Here is a 22,315-nt window from a genome sequence, read left to right as displayed (position 1 = left end):
ACCCCTCTTACTTCTCACTTTAGAAGGATTACAAAACCAGTGCTGAAAGCTTGGATGGAACCAAATATACTTGTAGATAAACTAGGCAATGTGTATTTTTAGTATATTTTGGTAAGGTACCACATATCTCTATTAAATCAACTACTCAATGTGTTGTCTTTATAAACATTTGTCTGTCTGCCGTCTGTCATTCTTTCACTTTTTCCATGTCTGTATATCTTTCTGTCTGCTGTGTCATTTTTAAAGCTCTTGATAGTAAAAGGGCAATGACAATGCCCTTTTAAACAAGTTTTAAGCCTTTTCTTTGTCAAGTTGATTTGGGGCAGCACTGCTTTTTACCCACCCATGCCTTCAATGTTTACAGAAGCCTGAAGGTAAACATTATCTATCTATCTATCTATCTATCTATCTATCTATCTATCTATCTATCTATCTATCTATCTATCTATCTATCTATCTATCTATCTATCTATCTATCTATCTATCTATCTATCTATCTATCTATCTATCTATCTATCTATCTATCTATCTATCTATCTATTCTATCCCCCTTCTAGCGTAGGATGCTAGGCAAATTTAATTTTTGGCTTCTTCTGTAGTCAAGGGAGCAGGGATTATTTGTTCTAGCCTGTTTAGGGTTTCAAAGGCCAACCGTTTGATTTCTTCCCCCTGCCTCTGAGAGACGTTTCCAGATCATAGGGAGGGAGACTTAAATAGTCAGCCTGAATAGTTTTTTACATGGCCTGGTCAATCCCTGGAGAGTAGTGTCCAGAAGGACACCGTTTTAAACTAGAGGGGCAAAGGTTTAAAAGTAATATGAGGAAGTATTACTTTACTGAGAGAGTAGTGGATGCATGGAATAACCTTCCTGCAGAAGTGGTAGCTGCAAATACAGTGAAGGAGTTTAAGCATGCATGGGATAGGCATAAGGCTATCCTTCATATAAGATAGGGACAGGGACTATTCATAGGATTCATATATATTGGGCAGACTAGATGGGCCAAATGGTTCTTATCTGCCGACACATTCTATGTTTCTATGTTTCTAAGTTGGCTGGGGAGGTGATAAATAGTCCTGGAGAGATTGTTCTCTCCCCCCAGGAGGATTCCAAAGCTTCAGTGGGAGCTGTCCCACTGAACTGAAGCCTTTGGACTGTGAAGCTGTTCTTGGAGATCTCTGCTGTGAAAGAGCTAAGAGCCTGAAGTAATCTTTTTGCAGAGCTTGCTGTGGGACTTCACCATAGGGATTTGATCTGGAGAAAGATTGTCTCCCTCACTGGACCGTGTCTGGAGGAAGCTAGAATGTGTGCAAATGTCCTGGGGATTTGTGAGTACTGATCCTGAATTGATTCCTGGTGACTGTGCTTGCTTTTGGGATATAAGTGCCAGGGGTAACTTGGACTGAGATAGCTCTCACAGGCTCAGAGTACTGGCCATTCCTCTGTCCTCAGCAGAATCCTGGAGTGTGAGCATAGAGACATAGAGAAGAGTGCCCCCACTATTACTTGGCAAGCATTTTGAGTATCCAGTGCCCTAACCCCTCTCATTAAAGTTCTTTAAGCAATACATTTCAAAAAGACATCCCCTAGCCTGAGTTATTGGAGCCAGAGTGTATGGAAAGGTGCTTGTGGTGGTGAGCAGCCTCTGTACTATTAGGGAAAAACCAGCTATTACCAGCGGCTCCTACGGCAGTAGCACTACATATCTGTCTGTCTATCTCAGTTTTGATTTAAAAGAACAACTGTGCTTAAGTCAAAAAACCAACACGCGCACACACACACACACACACACACACACACACACACACCAAGTTCATTCTTAGGCCAGGTTAGGTTAAAGGCATCCACAATTATACTATGGTGCATGTAAAGAAAAAGTTTGCTAGGTCTGCTCCTTAACATGTGTTCCCCAACTTTCCCTAAAAATGTTATAGTCCATTCAGTAGCATTACACCAATGGTGCTTCAGGAACACACAGGACCCCTGTCTCCTTGATTGAGGAGTCCTGTTTGGCCCTGAATTTCCACTACTGTAATGCTGGGCTTACTTGGTGTAGTGGCTTCATTGTCATTACTTAATTTACTTTATTCATTTTACTTAATTTTTCGAATATTAAATGTAATGTTTAGAATGATACATACAGTAACTAGTGACTATGTATGAAATAGCTAGGGTAGAAATAATTCCCTTTCCATGTAAATTTAGAAGTGTATGGGTGCATTGATGGACATATTGTTCTGCTCCAAAAAACAATAAGGTGTAGCCACCCTTCTCCTGCGCTTGGTATCCAGACCCCTCGACCACACACTTGGAGAGAGTTGTCCTGGAGACGGACCGCCCCGCTGTACGCAGCTTCCCTAGATACAGGAAATGACATCGGCGGAAGTGACGACGGGTGGAACGCATGACGCACTAACCCGGAAGTAGAGTAGCGGCGTGCGTTCCACGGAGCCGGTGATCGGTACCACATGACCGATCGGCTCTACACTCCACCAACGCCTGTGCCCTACCTGTCCAAGGAAGCAGGTTAGGGCTACAGAATACAAGATCGGCCTCCTATCCCCTCTCTGACCCCTCTCATCTAGTGTGGAGGCCCCCCCCCAGGTATGATGGGATCAGCAAAGGGAAGAAAGTGTGGAGAGGAGGGGGTGAGACACCATCATTACGAACATACAAGTACATAGGCTGTACTAGATACAGCAGACAACCAAGGTAATAGAAAAATTGTGGGGTGATTACTAAGCAATGCTTATATTAGCTGCTCTCTAATGTCAGTCCAGGGAGGACCTATGATGATTCCAAGTGCACTGAGAAAGCATTTTTATTTGTTTTTAATACCTGCTCATGGTTGTTTTTATCTGGATATTTGTTGCACTGTTTTTATGCATATGTTTTTATTCCACGTATATATATTATCTTTTTAGCATTTGTTTTGTACTTGTATGATCGATGTATGCCACTGTATACTACCTAATATGTCACAATAGGGAGTGGGTGGCGCCCCGGCCACTCCCCCAGGGGAGGAGATACTCCCACCTGGGGGCAGTGACTGGGTCGCTACCTCACTTTATCACTATTTAAACCAAAGAGACAGTCATGACACAGTGACTCTGAAGAAGAGGTTAGACCTCGAAACGCGTCAGTCATCTCATCATGGACGATTATATGGACTAAACACAGACTTTCGAGCAATCCAGCCTGATATGCTTTACTTTTATCTACGTCTGTGAGTAGCCATTTTTTAATATCATTTAAATAAAGCCTACATTGAGGATAATGCGCTAGGTTGGTGCGCCCTTTTTTGTTCTTTTTGCTTACATATTGTTCTGCTGCTGGCCTTCAAGTAGAACTATAGGCAAAACTTTTCAGAAAGAGTAAGGGAGAATTTTTTTGGAATCTGTGTCCCATTGGGGGGATTTACCCTCACTTCTTTTCACTTAGTCAAACCAGGAAGTGGGAGGCAATCCTTGCAAATAAAGGGAATACCTTTGGGCCCCTCAGGTCACCAGAACAAGTGTCACCATTGGAAGATTGCCCCTTTATTACTTTTCTGGGGACAACCCAAAATGTGGTATTTTCTTTTACTTTCACTTTAATGATAAAGAGTAAAAATAGGGGGAAGCCTATCTAACGGGCACAGACAGCAATTCAATTCTACAATTCTACAATTCTAATAGGTGTTTAATCCCTCTCCACTCTGTCCAAATCTAAAAAAAAGTTTTGTCTTTAGTAATATTTTAAACTTATGTAGCCAGATAAGGCTGGAGTAGTACATATGACTCATGTGATTTCTATATGCCCACCTATAGCAGACAATAGTGTGAGATTTTGCCTATTTTAATCATACAAATTGTGCTAAATCATTAACTGAAACTATTTATTGGACGGATGAACTCTTAAGTTTTCTTCTAAATCTGCAATTACTGCTTAATAGCAAAAGTGATAAATTGCTGCATGGAATAAACTCTCAGCGGTAGCTGTGAATAATACATTAAATGAAATCCTGGGATGGATATATTAATTTAAAACGGGAAATGTAATCTATTTAAAATACAATTTATTTTCACTTTTTATAATCCTTGCCGACAAGGATACATGTACAGTATTGTGCAATAAGGGGAATTTTACTATGCGTATCTGTATATATTAGGCAAAAAGATAATGGAGGCTGCTGAAATGATTGCCATAAAGTATAATATCCCATTAATACTTTGTAATGGAACGTTGCCCCATATGGCCACATTATCAAACTGTCTGAGTTTTCCTGTGTCCAATGTCCAGGGTCCAGTGTGTACAACTGTTACTAGAAAGGCAATCATTTTCTCATAGAGAAATTGATAAAAAAGAGAAAATTTAGACAAATGACGGGGCTGAGTATCTGCAAAAATAGGACAATACTAACAGAGCTACCTTGTAGGGCCTGCATGTCCTTGAATCTTAGAACCAGTATAGGGGTTCTTGAGTTCTACCCAAGTTAAGATTAAGCTCTGTCCCTTCTTTGTGCAAAGATCTGCCTCCTGTCATTCAGCTCTCGACTGTCAGTAACAGCCAGGGCTGGGACAAGGGGTGGGCAGGAGGAGTGGCTGCCCCGATCACGGTGGTATCATGATAGGGAAGTAGTGGGGAGAGGGGGGGGTAGTGACAGAAACATCACTACTCCCGTCAGCTTATTGTAGGAAGTGACAAGCCAAGCCAGGAAGTGACAAGCGAAATCTGAAAATGAGAAGAGAGCTGGAAGGAGGTGCGGGCTGTGCTCTCTCCCCTCCAGCTCCTTCCTCTCGCAACTGCTGTAAACCAGGATCTGAAATGTCAGATCAGGACTGTGTAGTATTTGCTTACCCACCCCCAACTCCTCCTTAGACGGCTCCTGCCCTGTCTGCAAAGATTGTAAGTAGGGGGCAGATAAGAAAACCCTACACAGTCCTCATCTGACAGCCAGTGGTGTCCCTGATGTATCGATTCCTCACTGCTGCAGCACCTGACATCTCTCTCTGCCTTTCAAAAGTGTTAAAAGGAGCATAGGAGGAAGAACACGTGCATTTGAGGTCTGTATGTTAGAGTGAGGAGGATTTGTGCTAGAAGAGGGGATTAAGGGGAGGGGGGAATGAGGAACAGGGGAATTGTACAATGAGTGCTGGGAGAGGGAGGGAGAGGAGGATCAGTGCTAGGAAGGGGATTGGGGGGTGGGGGGAGGGGGGTTATGCTAGGAGGGGGTTCTGGGAGATGGGATTTCAGTGAGGTGGATTTGTACTGAGAGGAAGGTGAATTTTAGCTTGAGGGGAATTTTGGCTTGCAGAGGGACATTATGCTTAGGGAGGGTTTATTCAGATTAGTGCTCAAATGTTTTTTTATTTGGGGGGTGGGGTGGCAGAAGGTGTTTTTTGCTGATACAGTTTGGCTTCTTTAACCTTGCTGCCAGGGGACCTTCTTCCATGATTAGTAACAGCCATGGCTCAACACTAAATCAAGGAGCTAAACTGATCTGTTCCTAGGTTTGTGTTACACTACAGCAACACAATTAAGTGTTTAAATGGGAAGTGTCATGATAGCACTTCTGTCACTCCTACATTCATGTTTGTACATTTTAAAGATGGATCCTCCTGAAGCAGCAGATTACTACAATATCCTGGAAAAATGTGTTCTGTTACAGGTCCAAACCTTCTCTCTATTCCTGCAGAATCAAAATCAGGCTCCCCATAGTGGTGAACTGCTCCACATTTACAATATCAGTCCTTAGAAAAAGAGGGGAAAAACAGGTGTCTGTGTTAGGTTGTTAGGTTTAGTGAAATAACTGAGGCACAGACTAGTCCACCTGGTACAACCAACTGTGACGCTTTTCACTCCTACATATGTAGAACTAAAAGCGTGTTAGAGTTGGTTGTGCCAAGTGGGCTGGCCTGTGCAACAGCTATTTTAATATACCTAATATTGACATCTCGGGTAAGAGGCTATGTTTCCTTTCATTTTCTGCAGATTACTGCAATAGTGAAAAAGCTTGCTGATAACAGCAAACAATAAATCAATATTGCAAGTGAAGTTTTGTTGTAGAGGTGCATAAGAGAGGGTCTGAATTAGCACCCATCACTAAAAATCATAAACAAACCAATTTACAAAATTCCCCCTCTACTGTATATCAGTTGCCCTGGATGACATTTTCTTTACTACATTAGCATCAAACACTCTCAGAAGAGAGAGCAATGTCATTCAGAATTTTAGGATTTAAAGCCTTGTTTAAATGTTGCCATCATGCTAATTTCTGTCAATGCGCACCTGATTTAAAATGATCTTAATGTTACACTAACAATCTACATGAACAAATTATGTTTTTCTGTGTGCATCAAAGTGTAGCGTCAACAGGAAAAAGTCTTTCAAAATGAAAACAATAACTTTCACTTTGAGCTTTTCAGTTCTGATACAGTATTACATAAGAATTGCAATGATGTAATATCATATTAGTGAGAAGGCTCTGTCAGTTTTATTTTGGAGTGAAGGTCATGGGGTATGCGAAATTATGAAAAAATAGAGGAAAATTGGAGAAAGGGGAATTTTTCATTATTTTTTTTACTCTATTAAATCTTATTTTATATATATGTATATATATATATATATATATATATATATATATATATATATAAAATGTAGGAAGGTGACCCCAGGTCACTGTGTGTGTTAGCAATCTACGCCTGGTTTTGGTTAAGACAAACCTGCTGATTGCACACCTGTGGGCTGGGTTCATATTATGGCAAGGTTTAGCACTCAGAGCTCCCAGTTGGAGACAACTGCACCCGGGCAGACCAGAGGTCTGGCCCAGGAGACAGTGCAGCACGAGGCTGCTATCCGTGTGCACCCTGTTGGGTGAGTGAAGTCTGTGGGAGACATACAAGGGCCTAGAGTTTGAGGCCAGAGCAGCAGCGCTGCAAGTACAAGCCAGGAGGGCTGCAAGTACAAGCCAGGAAGACTGAATGATCGTTTATTTTTGCTGAGGATTGAAATGCTGAAACCCCTGCGTGGGAAACCTATGTTATTTTTCTGCTTGATGAACGTTCCCTTAATAAACATGGGTGAGGAAAGCCCTTAAAAGAAAGTAAAAGCGAGTGCTGGTGTCCTTTTAAACGCTCTACACTTGATGCGAATCTCACAATATATATATATAATCTGTTACCAAATAAATGTGTATTATTTTTACCCTAGTTTTGGATAGAGGGGGTAAGGGTTATAACTGCTATATTGGAGAGATTTCCTCGCAGATGCAAAGTAAGGAGAATTCCCCAACATTATGGGCTCTTTCACACAGCCGCTCCGATTTCTTCTTCCGCTGCGGCACTTTTTTTTTTTCACGGACGTGGATAACACTTGTGTCATCCGCTCCGTATGTCCGCATATCATCCCATCTATTTGCGGATGATATACGGACATAATGTATGTCTATGGGGATTGCGGATGTCAGCGGATGACACCGCTGACATCCGGTTTTGCATCCGTTCCGTTTTTTTAACAGAAGAAAAACAGGGTTCTGTTCCGTTCCAAAAAACGGAACAGAACTGAAAGGACGCAAATCGGATGGTCATCCACTGACATCCGCAATCCCATTGACATGCATTATGTCTGTATATCACCCGCAAACGGATGGGGTGATATACGGACATACGAAACGTCTGTGTGAAAGAGCCCTATCACAGGCCAAAATATGTATTTTTTTCAGCAGGGGAAGGGAAGGCTAGAATCCCTGTCAGATTTCAATTTCTCTCCATGTCTCTGCTGCAGTTTCTCCCATACTTCTTGTCTGGTCAAACCATTGTCAGTTGACAATAAGTGAAAGGAAGTCTCGGAGAACAGTAAAAACAGAAAGGGGTTCCAGTTGTCCCCCCCCCCCCATCCCCATTGAACTAAAAATAAAAAAGGTTTTGGCTGCACATGTGCTTTAAAGCCTAGGAAGATGTTTTATAATATCTTAGTATAGGCTACAAAACCTAATATGCCATCATAATAAATAATGATAGCATGTTTACAAACGCTAAAATCTATAATGTGGCCCCTAAGCACACTGCCAGGTTATTATGGTACAAAAGTTGTCTAAAGTGCATTAACCACGTGAGAATTTTAAATGTAGAAGATACGACCTAATAACTTTCAATTAAGTTTCTGTGGTATATCTTCTATGATCTTTTCCTTTTTTTCCCTATTTCCGCTCTTGGGCGATATTCTTGTCAATTAACAGCTGTCAAAATGACATCCAGGAATTGCTATTTACTACATCACAGGAGCAACTGTAACATGCAGCAACCCTTAGATACTTAGAACCTTAATCAGCCCTAATTATCCTTCCCCCTTAGCTATTTGATTCTTTTTATCTGATTTCCTTTTTTACCATTATCATTTTTTTTTTCACTATTAATGTTTGTTTCTCAGATTTGCGCATAACAATGTGTCTTTTTTAAATTTGTAAATTAACTTTGCCACGCTTACTACCATAGACATAATTCACACAGTCACTTTAAATGGGACAAATTATAAAATAAAAGGTATACTCTTTTTCCAGTATAACTACTTTTTAAATAACTAACACTGGTCAAAATAGAAACAACTCAGTTTTTTTCATCTTGTTACATCTTTCTGTCTATAGATCCCATTAAAATATTTTTTTGTCAGGACAATATTGGCAGAAGCAAGATTAGTTTGCTGCCCCCCCCCCCCCCTCCTCTCCCCAGCCCCATAACAATATTTGTATTTATTTGTTTTCTTAAGGTGTTACCGAATAATCAGGCCCATAATGGAAATATAAAAATTGTTGTAGTGCATAAGTCACATGTACTGAAGTAGTGCTAAAGTTGTTCTCCTGTCATGCCAGGTCTATTGCTTAAATTTCATGTTTCAAATTTACAGTTGCTCCAGAATTATAGTTTCCAATATTCTCCTGGGCTAAATCCTCTATCGATGTGTGTAAGCAGTGAGTGGTTTAGACTATCAAGTCTTTGGTATTGCCAGGAATCCTACTAAATAGCAATGTAAATGATGTCATAAAACAGGTTCATCATATGATGTCAGAATGCATGCCTATTATCCATTAACCAGTAAAACCAGAGAGAAGGATTTTTGATTCATATTTTGTTGGTGTCATCATCCTGGCACTTTTTAGCTAATAAATTGATTGTTAACCTAAAGTCTATTTTTCAGTATGTTTGCCAACATGCCTCACTGTATACACATTCCTTTAATAAATCCTCCCACATTTCCTGAGTTTGTTGTATACCTAACTTCCCCCCTGTTGAAATGGTCTTTACTACCCGATGCTGCACAGTGTTCCTTCTGAAAATGTTCCCGTAAGCTCCCCTTCTTAGTGCACACATATTCTGTGGCTCCATTTGTTCCTAAGAGTGAGTTGTATTCTGCAGAAGGGCTGTAATACAGCTTACCCATAGGAATAAATAGAAATCTAGAATACGTATGCAGATACTACATACAAATAAAATCCAGAATGTGGTGCTATAAAACAAATGTGCAATAATAAAAAAGAAAAGGGAATGTGAAAAGAAGAATAGCCAGATAAGAAGACTTCTGAATAAGGAATATATATGAATCAAATTAGGGCTGTTTTAATAGAAGCATCCCTCAAAGTAAAGTTATCATGGGAAAAATATGATAAAAGCATCCCTTAAAGTAAAGCTATCATGGGAAAAATATGGGATCTGCTATTGATGACTTCCATTTATAAAAGTTAGCTTTGTTATCAATCTATTTTGAGTCATTGACCAATAACAAATGTGCAAATCAGGAAAGTCATTAAAACGTCAGTATGAAGTATCTAATGTATAAAAGTATATAATCCTTGCTTAGGTGTGACAAATTCCAGCATGCAGCAAAGCAGCCTACACTGTATTCTGGTAGAAGATATACAAATAAAAAAAAACACTGATTGTGGCGCTCTAAAACAAATATGCCACAATCCATAAAAGTGAAACTAAAAATACAAACTAAGTGCAAAGTAAACATATAAAGACATTCTGGTGTGTGCCAAGCATATATAAAGTTGATATACAACTTTTGGCATTTTCAATGAAACCTAATTACTTCTCGCATGGGGAAAGCTTCTACTTGCAGAACCAGGCAGTGGCCATGGGAGTCAAATTTGCTCCCAGTATGGCCAACTTATTCATGACCAAGTGGGAGGAGGACATAGTATTGACCAAAAGGAGACCAGCATTGCAGCTGTGGAAGACATACACATTATCTTTATCTGGGATGGGGAAGTTACTGTAAGTTCATTGGAATCATTTATAGATCCCCCCAATGATAACCTTTGAGGCATCAGTCTTAGCCATGTGACAAGGGATAAAGAAATCAATTTTCTGTATTTGAGGATATCAATTGTAAATGGGTTCATTAGAGCAACCACCTTGTCTAAAGAAACAAACAGCAATAAATTAATTCATATAGGAAGTTGTCATCACCCTTCTTGTAGTAAAGTTGAGGACCTGTACTAAATTATTATGAGCAGGCTTGGGATCTAGGGTCAAGTTTCTTGGAAAAAGTATATGGCAGTGGAGCATTGAACAGAACTAGTTTGCAGGGGAAACAGCAAGATTGCGATTTACTGCTTGAAGAAAATTATAGATTTACATCCAGTTCATGCATATTTTTACTGATCCATGATTACCACTTATTCTTCCCAGTGTAAAACATCATTAAAAAGTATTGGTCTGTGCTAAGAAATGATAAAGTCTTGGGCCCAATACTACCTGAAAACCCTTCATTAATTTTAGGGGGTTGCCATCTTTGAGAAATAAAACTGCCCCTAACATTTATGATCCACCTGTCAAACCTGTGTTCTTTTAAAATTTTGGAGGGTTTACATTTATGCAGGAAATATAGCATTTTCCAGGTTAATACTTTCAATGGTAGGAAATTAAACACATTTTGATCAATCTAAACATCCAAAATTATATGGCATCCGTTCCTTCATTTCTTGTGGCTCTAAGAATATGGTCTACACGTTGCAGTGCTCTTGCAGCATGCAATATGTGAAACAGACCACAAGGGCGTTAAATGTCTATCTCAAATAACATATCAGAAATATCAAAAGGGGGTTCAAGGGGCAAAATCCATCAAAACACTATGCCATACACCATAGCAAGAACTCAGCTGGTGCTCTGTCCATTAGAATAGACAAATATAGAGTGCATTGGAAACGGCAACATCAGAAAATAAATATCAAAATTGGAGACCAAGTGAGTTTATGAGTTGAGAATCTTTACTCCTCATGGTCTCAATATCGAATAAGACATTAATTGCTTTATTAACAATGATTGATCCAATTCTGTTATAAAATGGTGGTCCCACATAAGGTCTTATCAGTGATGGTAAAAAATATTTGTTTTACTTAGGTGGATAGAAGAGGATCTGTGCACACAATAGTACATTTTTATGTGGATTTTTTTGATTTTTATTGTTTTAATTTTATTTATATACAGTATGTATTTTTTCTTAAGAAGTTCATATATGGAAGAGCTCATTGGGACCATTTTTCTTAGGCACATTTTCTTTCTCACAATAGTGCCTTCAGTGAGTTTCCCCATTTAGATTGTTTATTTGTTCATGTAATATGGGGCATTTTACTAGAGGATATTTGAGTTGTGCCTTATCCTGGGAGAGGTTTTAAATATTACAGCCTTTTTTGACCACTCTGAGTATGAGGGTCAAAACTTTCTAGTAATCCTTGTGTACACATTGTGGAGTGTGCAGTATACTGTCTGTCAGCAAGATTTCACTAACATCAACAGAAGGGTATTTTCAAGATTCATAACGGCACTACATAGTAGTAATACTTTAGCACATTGTGTGTTTGTAACAAATACCAAATTGTTTTTGTCTACTTTGCAAAGTGTGTATTTTTAGTTTCACCTACAGTATATAGATTGTGGCACATTTGTTTTATAGCGCCACAATCTTTATTTTATTATTTGCGTATCTTGAATCAGGATACAGTGTAGGCTGCGTTGCTACATGCTGAAATTTCTCGGACCTAAGGGAGGATTATATATTTTTTTACATTCGATACTGCATACTGACTTTTTACTGAATTTCCTGATTTGCACATTTGTTATTGGTCAGTGACTCAAAGGGGGGGATTTACTAAAACTGTTATACACAGAATCTGATGCAACTAAACATAGAAACCAGTTAGCTTCTAGGTTTTATTGTCAAAAATGTTATTTGAACAAGCTGGAGTTAGAAGCTGATTGGTTACTATGCACAGCTGATTCTGTGTGCACCAGTGTTAGTAAATCTCCTACAAAATGTATTGAAAACAGGAGGCAAGCCACACAGCTAACTTTTATAGAAGGAAGTCATCATCAACAGCAGATCCCATATTTTCCCATGATAGCTTTACTTTAAGTAATGCTTTTAATAAAACAATCTTACATTGCTTCATATGTATTCCTTATTCAGAAGTCTTCTTCTGCAGCTAATTTCCTTTTCTTTTTGACTTTATCAAAGAGGTAGATAATACCTTCTGTGCCTGGAGGAAGTTGTCACTTTCTCCAGGTGCAAGGAGATTGGATCATGTATCTTCCACAAATTAGCTGATTGGCAAGTTGCAGGGTGACAATGTTGATAACCCTCCTCAGCATGATAAGGTACAGGGTAAAAAAACGCTGATAACCCTCCTCTTCAGCAAGCCTAAGGACACAGCTTTGAAGGGTGACAATGCTGTGGTAAATTCACTGCAAGGCATTTAGTGTTGTCACCCTATAAAAAGGAGAACCTTTGACTGGCAGGACCACCAACAATTAGTTAGAAAGAAATGCAGGAGTTAGGATAGATATGGACTTAATTTATCATTGTCTTTGAACTAGTTCATTTTCATTTTTGAATATAGTTGTACTTTAATTTTTCATTATCACTGCCTTTCGGTAATTTACTCTTTCCTAAAAAGTTAAATAAAAAAGTACCTTGTTTCTTGTAAATTGGTCCCCAGGGATCAGAGATTTATGTAGTTTTCTAGCCCCTGAATCGCCTCTTTCCCCATAGAGAGTTAAGTAGACATTAGCCAAGGTTTCTGCTCCCCAGTAATCACCAGTATGCACAGCCACTAGATAGTGGTTGACTGAAAAGACAGTACAAAAATAATTAATCAAAGACGTAAACAACATACTGTATGATGCTCACAAGACTAAAATGCTTTATGTGATAATGGATTGAAATTATACATTTCCACAACAACAGATGCTTTGGTGAATACATTATCCAAGCTAAATTTAACAAAGAAAAAGTGTAAGGAGCCATTGAATGTCCCATTTGAATTCTGAAGCCTGATATGAATGCACAAAGCCTCACTTTTAACCCTATTTAGCATAAATGTTAATTTCAGGATAAATTTGCAAATAATCAGTAGACTTTCTAACTTTTTCTCATGGTCTGTCATAGGCAATATAACCTCTGCTTTATTTAAGTTTTTAAATCCAACATAAAATGCAAGCCTTACAGTCATTTTCATCTTTAAAAATGTCTGAAGTGCAGGTCCCACTGGGTATTACTTTAGCCAGAACACCTTTCTCTTTTGTCCTGCTTTACATGCTTTTACTTTGGTTCTAAGTCCTTGACTTCCATGACTTCAGAGCTAGAGAGATCTGAAAACAAATAAACTTCTGCAGGTACAGTATATCTTTCAAGCACCTACGTAAGTCCGTAGATACCTACAGCAGGCTTTAAAAGCCTCAGAAATGGATGAATGCTCCTCAAGGTGGAGGCTCTTTTTACCTGCAGAAGTTTTTGTTTTTGTTTAGAGTATGAATGTTTAACTTAGCCCATTCATTCCCCTTGGGGGGTGCAGGAACCCATGTGACCGGATCTCTAAAAAATCCACTACAAAAAGGATGCTGTGCTTTACTGAACCTAACATCAAAGTGGAAAAATCAACCCGATGTGTCAGATGACAACAGAGAAACATTGGGGTTGATTTACTAAAGGTAAAAAGACTGTGCGCTTTGCAAATGCAGTTTCACTCTGCAAGATAATTTGCTTCAGAGTTTAGTAAATGGGGTGAAACTTCACTTTGCAAAAAATACCCAATCACACACAAGGAAAAAAAAAAAATAGTATTTTTGCTGCACATGATTAGATGATGGCAGTCAGAAGAGCGCCACCTCATTTTCTAAGCTCTGGAGCAAATTCCTCTACAGAGTACAACTGTATTTGCAAAGTGCACAGTCTGTTTGACTTTGGTAAATCCACCCCATTGTCGGTAACTATACCATGACTCTTACTATAACTATACCATGCTTTCATGGCACCAAAACAGCAAAAAAACTCACCAGTTGCAGCTACCCTAAATATTTATAATTTGCTGTTTTCATATGGATAAATATCATAAAATCCTTTTTATGCTATTTTAAGATTAAGGTCAAGATTTTGCTTTCAGCTTTTGTGTTTCTTAACTATCTATATGTAAAGTAAAACCAAGATACTGCCATATTTTGTAGTCATATAGGCACCTAGGAGTGATGATTGTGAGGATTTTCAGAATCTGGCAAAAGAGGTTTGGGGACATACTGGACAATCCAATAGGGGTTTGTAATAGTAAAAGGGCTAAGAAGCTCTTTTAAACTCTGCCCATAAAACATTGAACTTTGAATTTTAGAGTTTAAGATAGCTGACAGGTGATCTTGAATTCCCTAAACATATTGCGTCATTAACTGTTAAACATGCAAATTCTCTATTCACATCTATGCAGGAGCAACAGTGCACACATGTTAATGTGTGTTAAGTGCCCTGCATTCGGGAAGCCTATTCATTTGAATGGGTTGCCTAATGCATTACATTGCATTAAAGAAGTGCTTTCACTTTTTTTTTTTTCCAAAAATGCACTGCACAAGAATTCATAGTACTTTTTTACAATGTCTTTTGGTGTGCTAAAAAACATGTATCTTAGCAAGGCGCGTTTAAGTTCCATTTAGAATGAATGGCACCGCAGCACAACTACAATGAGGATATGCATTTGTGCACTGCAGAAATGCATTTGTTTTCCTGACACACAGATGCTAGTTTCAGGAATGGGATATGTGGGCCTTCTGACTACCGATTACTAAGAAATGAATATTGTTGATCTTTGTCTTTTCCTTGGGAAGCCCGGGTCTCTGAAACATTTTGGCTATTAGAATTTTTCAGATCAGATTGGGTTCAGCTAAAATAACTGTCAGGTTTAGATTTTTTAAAGGGTCTTATTCTGGTGTTATAGCATTGTTAATTGATGTGTGTGCTAAAAGCATAAGTAAACACAAGAACAAATATGTAATATATTGAAGCTTAACAGTGATTATATGGGGTGGCTGAAATACTTTTCAATTGCCAGGCACAATAAATACTTGTTGTTCTTGCCACAAACACAATGTTCATGTCACTTCCTGTAAGCTTAACTAACATGTAACAGGGATGAATCCAGTCTTGATGGCTACCATCCATAGATACAATGGAGTAGTGAGTGTAGCAGGACAGCAAGTGTGTTATACGCAATATTACCAAGTGAAAATAAAGGGAAATAAAGACTACGAATGTGGGCACCACATGTTAGGACTGTTAGGGTTCAATATATTCAATTTTTGCTTTTGGGTTTGGATTCGCTAAGGTTACCTGCCAAAAGTTCTTGCTGATTGTTCACAACCCTGAATTCTTTTACAGATTCTTCCTCTTCAGTATCCACAGAGAGCCAACAGTTGCAGTCAAACTGTATCTCTTGCCCGGATTGTTCCTCCGACATTTGAATGCTTTCCAAATGCCATCCTGGAGTTTCAGGCAAGTGTTCACAGGCAATGCGCATCTTATAAATGTCACCAACATCCTTAAACTTCACCTGTGATAAAAAAATAACAGTATGTCATCATCCTAACATAGCAAATAGTGTTTAGTAAATCTGTATTAGGCTCAATTTACAAAGCTAACACCAGTACTTATTTTTTATAACAAACTGGGGTTGATTTACTAAAACTGAATCTGTTGCAACTCTGCATAGAAACCAATCAGCTTCCAGATTTTTTTGTCAAACCTCTTAAAGGACAACTGGTCATACAATCTGAATATTTGAAATCATAGTACTGTCTAGGAGCCAGGACAATAGTCCTGCATTGTATCAGACTGACTAGATTATAGTTTCAGTATCTAAATGTTCTTGTTGGCCTAAATCTAAGTGTGACTTTAATCGTCACCTTCCCTCTGTGGTGTCCGTTTACGAAACTGAGATGAACAGCGATCCTGGTGATCGCAGTTCATCTTGGATTATTTTTGGTTTATGAAACAGAGATGATCTGGAGAGAACATGTTCCCCGCTGATCATCTCCATACACGGAGAATTTGTTATTGACAGACACAGAAATGGCCAGTTCATGAAGCTGCGATCTCTTTACTTCACTGGTGATCTGTGCCAGAGTTCATACTCCCAGATTCACCAGCCCAGAGGTAGAGAATCAGGGGGAGAAGACAGAATCCAGGGAGAACTGAGGAGGAAGAAGACACAAACCCCCCCAAGACAGTAAACATGTCCCCCTGCTGTATTTATGTGTGTGTATATATATATATTGAAGTCCGAATAATGTGAATGTATTGAAATATAAAAAAAAAGTCCAACCTAGTAGTACAAATGCAATGCTTTCTTGGGTGTTAATGGTAATTGCCTAAAATTTGTTGCCTGGAGATACATTTTAATCTTTGTATGACAGTTCTTTCTGTACCCTCTTTATGTTTGTGAACCTCTGAGTACCCTGTGACTGAGTAGTCCCCTGTCAATTGGAGAGTCTAACTCTGAGGACATGAAGAAAAGTAGCAGGTTCTAGATGCAACAGCTTTCTTTTTCATCATTATGGGGTTGATTCACTAAAACTAGAGAGTGCAAAATCTGGTGCAGCTGTGCATGGTAGCCAATCAGCTCCTAACTTCAGCTTGTTCAATTAAGTTTTGCCGAAAAAAATCTGGAAGCTGATTAGTTTCTTTGCAAATGAGTGCACCAAAGATGGAGGAGGAAGGTGTGACGGAGATTGCGGTTTTCCATTGTGCAAGTTTTCAGGGCAGAGAAGCAGCAATTGTAAAGCAATGATGTTGAGGAAAGCTTGATAAAGGAGAAGGATTGAGATGCTTCACCTAAATGTGACCTGTTTACTAGAAATCTGCCTACTATGTTTTTTTTACTTTTTTTGTTTTTTTTAGTTAGAGAAGAAGCACAACTCTCTCTCTCTTTGTCTTTTATTCCTGCATTCTATTTCCTGTGTGTGCTGAAAATTTGTGATCTAAAGAAAACCTGCACTAAGAGAGGCATGAAGGATGCCAATGTTGACCCCTACTTCCAAAAATTCTAGTTCCTTATGCTGATCCAAAGGCTTTAGTACTTTCAACTCAGTAAATATAAACTAAGAATAGGTTTACATACAAAGTGAAAAACCCATGGCTACCAATCACGTATGTCACTTGTTATGATATCAAAAGAAATAGAATGACAGTTCAAAAAAATAAAATAAAATATAAAATTGATGAAAAATTCATAATAAGCAAATAATCTGTCTATTTAAATTCAGGGGTGTGGCCTACTGAAAAATGTCATCAATGGTTTTGATGCCGGCTGATATTTTTTACTCTATGATTTTTAAGTGGTGATTCATGTAAGTGCAATACTTTATTTATTAAACGAGTTTGGGAAGATTGCAGGTCCTTTTTCTTGTGTATGACACCATTTATGGGAGGAGAGATCCGGTGATATACTTTTGGAGCTTGTGCCATTGAGAATCTGACAGTTGCCCAAAGGAGTCCTACAATCAGTCTCATGCTCATAACCAGACTTGTATAAAGTACTCGAAATTTCTACTTGAGTAAAAGTACAAGTGCTCGATCAAAAAGTGACTTGAGTAGAAGTGGAAGTGCTCGCAGAAAAAGTTACTTAAGTAGAAGTACTAAAGTATTCAACATTTTTTTTACTTAAGTATTGCAAGTAGTTTTTTCAAAAAATTTGCTACTTAAGTACTAAAAGTAAAAAGTACCAGTAGTTTTGAAAAAAAAATTCTACTCAAGTACTGAAAGTAGAAGTACAAGTACTGTGTTATGTAGTTATTAAAGAAAGAAGTCAAAAGTTTGAACATCATATTGTTTTTTATTATTTCAAAGGATTTATTCAAATGATTAACCTGTGTTTGTTAGTAGTTTCTTGATGCACTTTAAGCGCTGTAGCACCATTTATTTGTTTGTTTCATATTTTCTTTTTATTGGAAAGATTTGGTATAGCAGCTTTTATTATACACAGCCTTTATTTTCGTATGCGCTGATTTACAAATGACATTATACACATTTTTTTGAGCTCTATGCAACCTGCCATCTACTGTTCTGGCAGTGATAATTTTTTTTAAAAGTAATGAGTAACTATGCAGCACAAAAAAAAATATCGGAGTAGAAGTATCGAAATCATCGAAAAAATGTAGTGAAGTAAAAGTAGAAGTAGGAGAAAAAAATTCTACTCTAGGAAAGTACAGATACCGCATTTCGGTACTTAAGTACAGTACTTAAGTAGTTCTACTTCGTTACTATACATCTCTGCTCATAACCCTAAACAGAAGGTCATAATTTTTTGTTAAGTGGCTTTGGAGCTCTATTCTGCACTTGTGGTTGTCGGCTGATATATACAGAGTATTTCTTCTTTTTGGGAGACACGTTCTGTTTTTTCCTAACCTTACTTGGACATTTTCGTAATTGGGTGCACTGATCACATGTTTGGATGTTTGGTTAATATTTTTGGTGTAACACATGGCCTTATGTTTGCACAATATTTGAATATATATAATTTATGTTTTTTTAAATCACTATTATGAATTTTAGATTAATTTTTTAGGTTTGCACCTATTTTGCTAACATAGCGCTGTCTGTGTTCACATGATTTGGATGTTTTTTTTTTTTTAGGTGTCATATGGATTTCATTTGCACCTTTATTTGCTTATTATGAATTTATATCAGTTTTTTAGGTTTGCACATTATTACGAACCCGCTTCCTTTATATATATGGTTCCTTTCTAATTTCTAGTTTATAATTTTTGTGGTGAGCACAGTTTTGTTTTCTTGTGCCTTGTCATTTCAGCAAGATCATTTGACAATATTATATATTTGGATGAATACAATCCTTCTGCCTGGCCAATGAACTCCATTCACATTCTGCTGACCTTTAGAAGTTTAGGGAGTACTCTGCTGACATTTTGCCCTGTGAATGATCTGAACTTGCATGCAGGAACATCTGGCCTTACTGGGAAGACTTAGGTTGACTGCATTAAACGGACATCTAATTGGTTGCTAATAGTTACTGCATTTTGAACATTATCACTATTCTTTTCATGACCATATTAGAAAAAAAAAAAAAAAAGCACTGAACATAAACAGAACATAGCTACAGTTCCCTGCATTATTATACTTTCTACTTTTTAACTTTTTTTTTTTTTTTTTTTTAAGGAATGTGTTTCTTTTTTAAAGAAACTGTCAATAATCAATAAAAAGAAATCAGCCTCCTGAATTGTAAAAACCTTGTCACATTCAGGAAATATCCCTCTTGCAAGGCATTATGTCAGCTAGAAGAGCCTTCTCTATGAAACATACTGGTGTTAAGTTTACAGAATGATATAATTTGAGAACATGTGTAGGCTGGACACAAGCAATATGCAGTAACTTACACTACAGCAGATCAATGTGTGTACAATCAATAGACAACATAATGCTATGAAAAGGCCAATAATATGTTAGGTGAATGTATGGTACACTGGAAAAACTATTAAATGAACATTTATTTGAGGTCAGGAGGCTGTTTTGAATAAACGAAACAGACTACTGATTTCATTCATATATTTATTAATTTAATAGACATGAATAGGGGTTGATTTAATAAAACTGGAGAGTCCAAAATCTGGTTCAGCTCTGCATAGAAACCAATGAAAACATTTTTTTTTTTTTTGATAGATTAAGGAAGGGGGCTATGGGGTTATAACCCCTGTGTTGTTTTTTGCCATCTGTGTCCCATTGCAGAGATTTCCCATCATTTCCTATCCCATATTCAAACTGGAGGTCAGAGGAAATCTCTGCAAATTAAAGGAATTCCTTGGGGACCCCCAGGTCACTAGAGCTAGTATCCTCATTGGAAGATTTTCCCACTATTACTTTTCTGGGGGTAGCCTAAAATAAAGGATTTTCTTTTACTTTCACTTGCAATGATAATGGTAAGCAGGACAAATAAAAAAGGTAAATCTCCCTAGCGAGGGCACATACAGCAATAAAAAATTAAAGGGGTTCTAATACCTCTCCATGCTATCCAAAACTAAAAAAAAAGTTTTTCCTTTAGTTATACTTTTATTCAGGGATATGCAAACTGTGGCCCTCCAGCTGTTGCTAAACTACAAGTCCCATCATGCCACTGCCTCTGGGTGTCATGCTTGTGGCTGTCAGAGTCTTGCTATGCCCCATAGTACTTGTAGTTCTACAACATTTTTCTTTTGCATATCCCTGCTTTAATTGAACAAGCTGAAGGTAGAAGCTGATTGGCTACCATGCACAGCTGCACCAATTTTTGTACTCTTCAGCTTTAGCAAATCAACCCCACAGTGTCCTTTGTTCTATATAGATTTCTGATTTGTGTACAGATGAGTCTCATACAGTCTAGAGACGGTTTGGGTTAAAGCTGGCTACGTACTAGTAAGTTTTCGTATTGCTAAAGAAAACCCTTGCACTGGAGGAAACCACAATGTATGGGAAGAAAATACAAACATCAAGAAGAAAGAATGCTTGTAGAAACTGGACACAGGTGTTGTTTCTGTGGTTGTGTATAGAGTAACCCCCATCAACCAATCAGAGGTCAGATTTCATTAGTTTACAGTAGTTAAAATAATAAAAGGTAATAATGGTGCGAGTTACTACACTTTGCAACTTGTTTTATACCTTATTAAAAGAGAAGTATGAGCACTGCTTTTTTTTACCATAATTCTCTTCTGGGTCGGTTAAGTTCACTTACTTTTGCTCTATTGTGACTCAGAATCAGCCGTCAGCGCAGTCAGATGACATTACAGAGCCGCTTTAGGATTCTTATCATATTGTTGGTGAAGCCAGCTGCACCTGCCCCCTCTCTAGCCCGGTGCTCAAGTGAGCGCTGAAGGGGCCAGAGCAGAGAGCAGTGACTAACAGTGACTGCTCTCTGCTCCAAGAATATCAAGATTGAATGATCAGCCGTCATGTTATTGCTCAGTTCTCAGGCTTAGAGCAGACGGGGACAATTGCAGCATCAGGCCGAAGGTAAATATGTATGTTTGTTTTTTTAGTCACCCCATACACCTCCTTTAACCACTTGCTGGCCACCCTATAGCAGTTTTACTGATACAGGGCAGCAGCTGTACACCTGATCACGTATATATATATATATATATATATATATGTGTGTGTGATACTGCACTTCTGCCTGTAGGGGGGGCATGCGGGCACTGCCGGCAGGCCACTTCTGCTGTGATTAATTACAGCAGAAGCTGATCTGTGGGGGGTTGGGCACTCGATGTTTGCAAGAACCCACTAATTGTTGGACAGAGACTAAGAACAGAGCTCTGCCTAAGTAAACAAGGCAGAGTTCCGTTCTGACAAAGGGGAAGGGATAGATTCTCTGTTCCTGCAAAGCAACTAAAATCAATTTCTTTCCCTAGTAAAAGCAGCACACACAGTACACACAAACATTGGCTAGGCACTCAGTTAACCCTTTGAGCGCCCTAGATGTTTAACCCCTTTCCCAGCCAGTGTCATTAGTACAGTGACAGGCAATATTTTTAGCTCTGATCACTGTATTAGTGTCACTGGTTTCCCACAAAGTGCCAAAAGTGTCAGTTAGTGTCATATTGTTTGCCACATTATCGCAGTCCCGCTATGTCGCTGTGCTGCACCATTATTAGTATTAAAAAAAAAAATCCAGTATACAGTATATCCTATAGTTTGGAAAAGAGAAGAAACACAATCTCGGTTGAAAACTTCAGCACCACATATTTCCCATAGTTTGTAGACGCTATAACGTTTGTGTAAACCAATCAATATACGCGTATTGAAATTTTTTTTACCAAAAAACATGTAGCAGAATATATACATACTAAATGTATGAAGAAATTAGATTGTTTACATTTATTTATTGGATATGTTTAATTGCAGAAAGTACAACATTTGAATGTTTTGTTTTTTTCAAAATTGTCGGTCTTTTTGTTTGTAGAGCAAAAAATAAAAATACAGTGATGATCAAATATCACCAAAAGAAAGCTCTATATGTGGGGAAAAAAAAGACATACA

The 22,315-nt window shown here is 38.2% G+C and overlaps 1 protein-coding gene across 1 annotated transcript in view; it reads right to left on the bottom strand.

Moving 5' to 3' along the window:
* Positions 1-22,315, bottom strand: part of LOC309556825 (lipoxygenase homology domain-containing protein 1-like) — a gene marked incomplete at its 5' end in the record, with an annotated part of 436,205 nt that overhangs the window by 160,644 nt on the left and 253,246 nt on the right. Inside the window, 2 exons of the mRNA XM_082259345.1 lie at positions 12,949-13,103; positions 15,626-15,845. Of these exons, the coding sequence (XP_082115471.1) occupies positions 12,949-13,103; positions 15,626-15,845 (375 nt within the window). The remainder of the gene's footprint in view (positions 1-12,948; positions 13,104-15,625; positions 15,846-22,315) is intronic.

Source organism: Pelophylax lessonae (genome assembly GCF_965119305.1).
Source record: "Pelophylax lessonae genome assembly, chromosome: 5".
In the NCBI taxonomy this organism is placed as follows: domain Eukaryota; kingdom Metazoa; phylum Chordata; class Amphibia; order Anura; family Ranidae; genus Pelophylax; species Pelophylax lessonae.
The sequence above is the reverse complement of the archived record's forward strand: the minus strand, read 5'-3'. Positions and strand labels throughout refer to the sequence as shown.